The 9,580-nt window shown below is 34.5% G+C and overlaps 1 protein-coding gene across 1 annotated transcript in view; it reads left to right on the plus strand.

The window, feature by feature from the left end:
* LOC110458188 (sphingosine-1-phosphate lyase 1-like) overlaps positions 1-9,580 on the plus strand; it is a 31,672-nt gene that overhangs the window by 13,846 nt on the left and 8,246 nt on the right. Inside the window, exons 6-13 of the mRNA XM_021509787.1 lie at positions 1,365-1,389; positions 1,909-2,037; positions 4,446-4,534; positions 5,349-5,385; positions 5,610-5,717; positions 7,876-7,938; positions 8,274-8,420; positions 9,108-9,228. Of these exons, the coding sequence (XP_021365462.1) occupies positions 1,365-1,389; positions 1,909-2,037; positions 4,446-4,534; positions 5,349-5,385; positions 5,610-5,717; positions 7,876-7,938; positions 8,274-8,420; positions 9,108-9,228 (719 nt within the window). The remainder of the gene's footprint in view (positions 1-1,364; positions 1,390-1,908; positions 2,038-4,445; positions 4,535-5,348; positions 5,386-5,609; positions 5,718-7,875; positions 7,939-8,273; positions 8,421-9,107; positions 9,229-9,580) is intronic.

Here is a 9,580-nt window from a genome sequence, read left to right on the forward strand (position 1 = left end):
TCCTGTCTGTTATGTATGTGTGTGACATTGACTGGGTCCTGTCTGTTATGTATGTGTGTGACATTGATTGGGTCCTGTCTGTTATGTATGTGTGTGACATTGACTGGATCCTGTCTGTTATGTATGTGTGTGACATTGACTAGGTCCTGTCTGGTATGTATGTGTGTGACATTGATTGGGTCCTGTCTGTTATGTATGTGTGTGACATTGATTGGGTCCTGTCTGTTATGTATGTTTGTGACATTGACTGGGTCCTGTCTGTTATGTATGTGTGTGACATTGACTGGATCCTGTTTGTTATGTATGTGTGTGACCTTGACTGGATCATGTCTGTTATGTATGTGTGTGACCTTGACTGGATCCTGTTTGTTATGTATGTTTGTGACCTTGACTGGGTCCTGTCTGTTATGTATGTGTGTGACATTGACTGGGTCCTGTCTGTTATGTATGTGTGTGACCTTGACTTGATCCTGACTGTTATGTATGTGTGTGACATTGATTGGGTCCTGTCTGTTATGTATGTGTGTGACATTGACTGGGTCCTGTCTGTTATGTATGTTTGTGACCTTGACTGGGTCCTGTCTGTTATGAATGTGTGTGACCTTGACTGGATCCTGTCTGTTATGAATGTGTGTGATATTTATGACTGGATCCTGTCTGTTATGTATGTGTGTGAAATTGACTGGGTCCTGTCTGTTATGTATGTGTGTGACATTGACTGGGTCCTGTCTATTATGTACGTGTGTGACATTGACTGGGTCCTGTCTGTTATGTATGTGTGTGACATTGACTGGATCCTGTCTGTTATGTATGTGTGTGACATTGACTGGGTCCTGTCTGTTATGTATGTGTGTGAAATTGACTTGGTCCTGTCTGTTATGTATGTGTGTGACATTGATTGGATCCTGACTGTTACGTATGTGTGTGACATTGACTGGGTCCTGTCTATTATGTATGTGTGTGACATTGACTGGGTGCTGTCTGTTATGTATGTGTGTGACCTTGACTGGATCCTGTTTGTTATGTATGTTTGTGACCTTGACTGGGTCCTGTCTGTTATGTATGTGTGCGACATTGACTGGATCCTGTCTGTTATGTATGGGTGTGACATTGACTGGGTCCTGTCTGTTATGTTTGTGTGTGACATTGACTGGATCCTGTCTGTTATGTATGTGTGTGACATTGACTGGATCATGTCTGTTATGTATGTGTGTGACATTGACTGGATCCTGACTGTTATGTATGTGTGTGACATTGACTGGGTCCTGTCTGTTATGTATGTGTGTGATATTTATGACTTGATCATGTCTGTATTTTATGTGTGTGTATTTATGACTGGATCATGTCTGTATTTTATGTTTCAGTCAAACAGACCTCAAATCTGTTCCAGTATAACGAATATATTCTTATTGTTTATTAATTATGTGTCAACTTTGAAATGAAGCCAGCAATTCAAACTCTGACCTTTTTCTTCACCATTTAAAAGATTCTCCAATATGCACATGCAACTTTGGTGAGGAAACTGCGGAACATTATTTTTTATCTGTCCTCTATTCAACCATTCTCAATTGACACTTAGAAATCAGCTGATTAACCAAAATATAACCCATGACCATTTTAATATAAGCACATTTCTTCATGGATGTCATGAATGTGATGAAGAAACCAATGCATTTGTACTACAATGTATCAGAGTACATTATCAACACTAAAAGTTTTGTTTAATCATAACTATACCTGCTACGGTGGGGACATGTAGACACACTATATAAATTATTTATATGTTTGTTTGATGATTTCAATGACTGTACATATAACATACAGAAGTTGTAAGGAGAAGACTTATATTTGCATATTTTTTGCAATAAAATTTGTTGAAATGAAATATATTCCTATTGTTTCTGGTAGACATATGGGCTGTTTGCCTGGTCCAATCCACTGCACCCAGATGTGTTCCCTGATGTGAGGAAGATGGAAGCCGAGGTTGTTCGTATGTGCTGTACTATGTTCAACGGTGATGAACAAACCTGTGGCACGGTCAGTAATAATAGAAAGCAGAGATATCGATCACAAAAGTTAAAAATTAGTGCCTTAGTGACAATGTATTCTGGTCTTGGCCCATTTGCTCAAAGTGGCAAATAAACCGTAGTGTTAACTCAAAATATCCCAAAGGATGATAGTGATTTTACATTGAAATTAAAGTTTGTAACATGATAATTAGTGATTTACACCTTGAAATAAATCAATTAAATAATTATAATACCAGTAGTCACGTTTGTGTTATACTTAGCCTGTTGAGAAATCATATCGTTTCTTAGAACTAGAAGAGTATGCATTTTTTAAAGGGTCAACTGAAATTGTACTCAAGAGAAACATTAAATTTGTACTGATTTTAGATTTAAATAAGAGAGAGAAAGGTTAAATTTGTACTGATTTTAGATTTAAATCAGGGAGAGAAACGTTAAATTTGTACTGATTTTAGATTTTAATAAAGGAGAGAAACGTTAAATTTGTACTGATTTTAGATTTAAATAAGGGAGAGAATCATAAAATTTGTACTGTTAGATTTAAATGAGGGAGAGAAACGTTAAATTTACACTGATTTTAGATTTAAATAAGGGAGAGAATCATTAAATTTGTACTGGTTATAGATTTAAATAAGGGGGAAAAAGGTTAAATTTGTACTGATTTTAGATTTAAATAAGGGAGAGAAACGTTAAATTTGTACTGATTTTAGATTTAAATTCGGGAGAGAAACATTAAATTTGTACTTGTTTTAGATTTAAATAAGGGAGAGAAACATTAAATTTGTACTTGTTTTAGATTTAAATCAGGGAGAGACACATTAAATTTGTACTGATTTTAGATTTAAATAAAGGAGAGAAATGTTAAATTTGTACTGGTTATAGATTTAAATAAGGGTGAAAAAGGCTAAACTTGTACTGATTTTAGATTTAAATCAAGGAGAGAAACAATAAATTTGTACTGTTAGATTTAAATAAGGGAGAGAAACGTTAAATTTGTACTGATTTTAGATTTAAATCAAGGAGAGAAACAATAAATTTGTACTGTTAGATTTAAATAAGGGAGAGAAACGTTAAATTTGTACTTTTATAGATTTAAATCAGGTCGAGAATCATTAAATTTGTACTGATTTTAGATTCAAATAAGGGAGAGAAACGTTTAATTTTTTACTGATTTTAGATTTAGATAAGGGAGATAATCATTAAATTTGCACTGATTTTAGATTTAAGTAATGGAGAGAAACGTTAAATTTGTACTGATTTTAGATTTAAACAAGGGAGAGAAACGTTAAATTTGTACTGATTTTAGATTTAAATAAAGGAGAGAAATGTTAAATTTGTACTGATTTAAGACTTAAATAAGGGAGAGAATCATTAAATTTGTACTGATTGTAGATTTAAATAAGGGAGAGAAACGTAAAATTTGTACTGTTAGATTTAAAAAAGGGAGAGAAACGTTAAATTTGTACTATAATAGATTTAAATAAGGGAGAGAATCATTAAATTTGAACTGATTTTAGATTTAAATAAGGAGAGACATGTTAAATTTGTACTGATTTTAGATTTAAATAAGGCAGAGAATCATTAAATTTGTACTGATTTTAGATTTAAATAAGGGAGAGAAACGTTAAATTTTTACTGATTTTAGATTTAAATAAGGGAGAGAAACGTTAAATTTGTACTGATTTTAGATTTAAATAAGGGAGAGAATCATTAAATTTGTACTGATTTTAGATTTAAATAAAGGAGAGAAACTTTAAATTTGTACTGATTTTAGATTTAAATAAAGGAGAGAAACGTTAAATTTGTACCGATTTTAGATTGATGTAAGGGAAAAAACATTAAATTTGTACTGATTTTAGATTTAAATAAGTGAGAGAAACGTTAAATTTGTACTGATTTTAGATTTAAATAAGGGAGAGAAAAATTAAATTTGTACAATTAACGATTTAAATAAGGGAGAGAAACGTTAAATTTGTACTATTATAGATTTAAATAGGGGAGAGAAACCTTAAATTTGTACTGATTTTAGATTTAAATAAGGGAGAGAATCAATAAATTTGTACTGATTTTAGATTAAAATAAAGGAGAGAAACTTTAAATTTGTACTTTTATAGATTTAAATAAGGGAGAGAAACGTTAAATTTACACTGATTTTAGATTTAAATAAAGGAGAAAAACTTAAAATTTGTACTGATTTTAGATTTAAATAAGGGAAAATACATTAAATTTGTACTGATTTTAGATTTAAATTAGGAAGAGAAACGTTAAATTTGTACTGATATTAGATTCAAATAAGGGAGAGAAACGTTTAATTTATACTGATTTAAGATTTAAATAAGGGAGATAATCATTAATTTTGTACTTGTTTTAGGTTTAAATCGGGAGAGAAACTTTAAATTTGTACAATTTTTTTTTTAGATGACTTCAGGAGGCACCGAGAGTATTCTGCTAGCATGTCTGACGTACAGAAATATAGCTCGGGATAATGGTGTAAATTTTCCCGAAATGTAAGTTATAATAAATAATAAATAATAATAATAAGTAATGTTTACTTAGTACTTCCAAATGAAAAGGTTACGCCTGGCAAATTATAAGCCTGTGTTATACCCCTTGTAATAGAGTTTGGAGTATACTGAAATCAGTTTGTCAATCTGTCAGTCTGTCTGCTGTGATTTTTTATTCTTATTCATAAATTTTATTGAAATATCAGTCCGCCTGAAGAAGCCCAAGAAGGCAGAAAGGCCTAGCAATCAGTCTTGTGTACTTGTTGTTTTATTACATATTTTCCTTTGCAAGAACTTGTCAAAATGTTGTAGACTTGTAGAAATCTACTGTATAGATACATATATATTTCAATTAGTTACCATGGTGATACCCACTGAAAATATCCACAGAAAAAGGGTGCTTTGATTGATCACAAAAAAAGGGTGCTTTAATTGATCACAGAAAAAGGGTGCTTTGGTTGATCACAGAAAAAGGGTGCTTTAATTGATCACCGAAAAGGGTGCTTTGATTGATCACAGAAAAAGGGTGCTTTGATTGATCACAGAAAAATGGTGCTTTAATTGATCACAGAAAAAGGGTTCTTTAATTGATCACAGAAAAATGTTGCTTTAATTGATCACAGAAAAGGGGTTCTTTAATTGATCACAGAAAAAGGGTGCTTTAATTTATCACAGACAAAGGGTACTTTTATTGATCACAGACAAAGGGTTTTTTGATTGGGATAACTGCTGTCTACCTTCTTGCTACACTAAATTAATTGATATGACAGTAAGTAAAATGTACAATGATATACAAGAGATTTTCTTTATTCTCCAGGATTGTACCTGTCACTGTCCATGCTTCATTTGATAAGGTAATGATAATTCTTTGTGCGAAATAATTTGTTTAACATAATAATTGAAAATCTCATACAGAACCTAAGATGTCTGGCCACTCTCACATTGACTCTAAGTTTCCTTGACTGCCTTTTTTGTTCTGAACTAAGTAACCTGGATTAAATGTTTTTGAACAGTATATTGGTTTTGCTCTTAATGATGAAACAAATATGCATGCCTCTATTTTCTTCCTTTTTATTAGGCAGCATCTTATTTCCGGATGAAAATCACACACATTCCTCTTGACAAAGTGACAGGGAAGGTAGACATAAAGGCTATGAGAAGGGCTATCAATAAAAACACATGTATGGTAAGTGTTCCCTAACCTCCCATTAACACTGTCAGGAAAGATGTACATTAAGGCTATGAAACAGGGTATCAATAAAAACACATGTATGGTAAGTGTTCACCTAACCTCCCATTAAGACTGTCAGGGAAGGTGTACATTAAGGCTATGAGACAGGGTATCAATAAAAACACATGTATGGTAAGTGTTCCCCTTACCTCCCATTAAGACTGTCAGGGAAGGTAGACATAAAGGCTATGAGACAGGGTATCAATACAAATACATGTATGGTAAGTTTCCCCCTTACCCGTTCTAAATGACAGAAAAAGGTGGTATACAAATCAGTGTGCTGCCCTTGAAAAACACAGGTATGGTAAGTATCACCCTAACCCTTTCTAAATTATAGAAAATGGTGTTATAAAAATCAGTGTGCTGCCCTTAACAAACTGCAGGTCAAATCAGTCTGCTGCCCTTGAAAAAAACTGTAGGTCAAATCAGTGTGCTGCCATAAAAAGCTTGAGGTCAAATCAGTATGCTGTCCTTAAAAACTAGAGGTCAAATCAGTGTGCTTCCTTTGAAAAACTGTAGGTCAAATCAGTGTGCTGCCCTTAAAAAGCTTGAGGTCAAATCAGTGTGCTGTCCTTAAAAACTGCAGGTCAAATCTGTGTGCTGCCCTTAAACAACTTGAGGGCAAATCAGTGTGCTGCCCTTAAAAAACTTGAGGTCAAATCAGTGTGCTGCCCTTAAAAATCTTGAGGTCAAATCAGTGTGCTGCCCTTGAAAAAACTAGGTTAAATCAGTGTGCTGCCCTTGAAAAAACTAGGTCAAATCAGTGTGCTGCCCTTAAAAAGCTTGAGGTCAAATCAGTGTGCTGCCCTTAAAAAACTTGAGGTCAAATCAGTGTGCTGCCCTTAAAAAAACTAGGTCAAATCAGTGTGCTGCTCTTACAAAAGTTTGAGGTCAAATCAGTGTGCTGCCCTTAAAAAAACTAGGTCAAATCAGTGTGCTGCCCTTAAAAAGCTTGAGGTCAAATCAGTGTGCTGTCCTTAAAAACTGCAGGTCAAATCAGTGTGCTGCCCTTGAACAAACTAGAGGTCAAATCAGTGTGCTGTCCTTAAAAACTGCAGGTCAAATCAGTGTGCTGCCCTTGAACAAACTAGGTCAAATCAGTGTGCTGCCCTTAAAAAGCTTGAGGTCAAATCAGTGTGCTGCCCTTAAAAACTGGAGGTCAAATCAGTGTGCTGCCCTTAAAAATCTTGAGGTCAAATCAGTGTGCTGCCCTTAAAAACTGCAGGTCAAATCAGTGTGCTGCCCTTGAACAAACTAGAGGTCAAATCAGTGTGCTGTCCTTAAAAACTGCAGGTCAAATCAGTCTGCTGCCTTTAAAGAAACTAGTGGTCAATTCAGTGTGCTGTCCTTAAAAAAAATAGTGGTCAAATCAGTGTGCTGCCCTTAAACAAATTATTGGTCAAATCAGTGTGCTGCCCTTAAACAAACTAGTGGTCAAATCAGTGTGCTGCCCTTAAACAAATTATTGGACAAATCAGTGTGCTGCCCTAAAACAAACTAGTGGTCAAATCAGTGTGCTGCCATTAAACAAATTATTGGTCAAATCAGTGTGCTGTCCTTAAAAAAAAATAGTGGTCAAATCAGTGTGCTGCCCTAAAACAAACTAGTGGTCAAAGCGGTGTGCTGCCCTTGAACAAACTAGGGGTCAAATCAGTGTGCTGCTCTTACAAAAGTTTGAGGTCAAATCAGTGTGCTGCCTTAAACAAACTAGTGGTCTAGTGGAAACATTACAGTTATTTGAATTTATAAAGTGAGTTTGAAAGTCTCTTTTCATTCAATAGGAGCCAGCTATTTTGAAAAGTATGATTCAAATATAGTAAATGAAAACATGTTCTTAGGTTACAGTTTCACATTTATAAACTGATCTTTTTTGTCCTATTACATGTACAAGCATTGTTGAATATGTAGGTTATGTCATGGGCTGATCTTTTATTTCAAATGAAGTTTTATAAAATGACCAAAATTATTTTTGGCGTTACTGTACATGTAGATTTATGAAAAATGCAGTTTTCTACAGGTATTGGTGTCAATCTTGGTCATTCCTTATAAGACTTGTTATTGGAGTGAAATATGATTGTTCTCATTACTACATTTATTCTCCTGTTTGTTTCAGCTTGTTGGTTCAGCACCCGGCTTTCCTCATGGTATCATAGATGACATCGAAGAAATTGCTGCAGTAAGTTTAAATCAATCTAATCCCCATTGTGTACATTTTGTCCCTGTTTGCGAAATAAAAATATTGTCACCATTCACTTTCTATTATATTTTTAGGTACCTATGAAATATGTTTTTGCCAATTTTTGACAAACGTAAACAAATTTTACCTATTTTCTCACCCATCCTTATATTTAAACACAAATGTAATTTTTTGGACATTCTTAATACTAAATAAAGTTTTTCCCAGCACCAAACATTAGCTATACTTTTGATTGATTTGTTCTAACATGTTCTACTTAAAAAATCCTAAAACAAAATGAAAATACTGAATATTTTGTGCTTCCATCACTTAAGCTTGGAAAGAAGTACAACATTCCAGTCCATGTGGACAGCTGTCTGGGTGGCTTCCTGGTCCCATTCATGGAGAAAGCAGGCTATCCTATTCCCACTGTCGACTTCCGACTCCCAGGAGTAACGAGTATATCGGCTGATACACACAAGGTAAACAACAAACTAACTTGATCAAGTTTACATGGAAGACCACAGTAGTGACAGAAATACAAGAGAATCATGTCTTCATACAGTGATAGTTACCACTGATGGTTTGTTTTATTGCTCTCTAGTAACACAGTAAGTTAACTGATGGAGTGGGGTCAGGTGGGGAAGTGGTTCACCAAGATGGCTGGGGGTTCAATTTCCCAATCAGATGATAAAAAGGTATGGGTCACCTGCCCAACCACGTGGGTTTTCTCCGGCTTCTCTGGTTCCTTCCACTTTTAGACTCAATCCGCTTTACAATTTTACAAATAAAGTTTATATTCTAAGTTGATCAGGAATACAGTTGTCGACCTATTTCTGCAGCGGAATGTTCATGTTGACTGTGTATTTAGGAAAGTAAGTTAGCATTATTACTCCGATAACATGTTTTTACTTCAGAATTCCAGGATACTTAATGATAAAGTTATTACAACTTATAATAATCTCTCTTGTTGGCCCAGATGCTGGTGCGCTTGGGGTCTTTATCTATATTTGTATATGTTTATCATGCTGTTCACAATATTTTGTAGAGAAGGCCTCATGGGAGAATACTTCTGTTACTAATTGATCGTGAGCTACTGTCCATAAATTTTACCTCGGATGATGTGTGCTGTTTCTCCAGGATTCAGTTTCAATCACTGTTTATTTCAGTATGGTTTTGCACCCAAAGGGTCATCTGTGATCCTGTACAGGAACCCGGATTTCAGACAGAAGCAGTTTTTTGTCCAGCCGGAATGGCCAGGTGGTATCTATGCCACATCCACCACAGGAGGTAAGACTGTTACTGTCAGGAGGTGTAACAGTGCTTCAATGTCAGACCAAGGACAAAGTCAATGTTTGAACGTGACCAGTGTAAATTTTACACAATTTTAAATATCACTGTCTGAAAAGGCATGAGTTATAATACATATACTTCTATACTATTAGTACCATATTATTACAGGCAGTATAACTGTTTATACAAACTGTTAGAACAATGTTATAACAGGGAGTATAACTGTTAATACAAACTGTTAGAACAATGTTAAAACAGGCAGTAGAACTGTTAATACAAACTGTTAGAACAATATTATAACAGGCAGTAGAACTGTTAATACAAACTGTTAGAACAATGTTATAACAGG

Source organism: Mizuhopecten yessoensis, unplaced genomic scaffold (genome assembly GCF_002113885.1).
Source record: "Mizuhopecten yessoensis strain PY_sf001 unplaced genomic scaffold, ASM211388v2 scaffold9499, whole genome shotgun sequence".
NCBI lineage: Eukaryota > Metazoa > Mollusca > Bivalvia > Pectinida > Pectinidae > Mizuhopecten > Mizuhopecten yessoensis.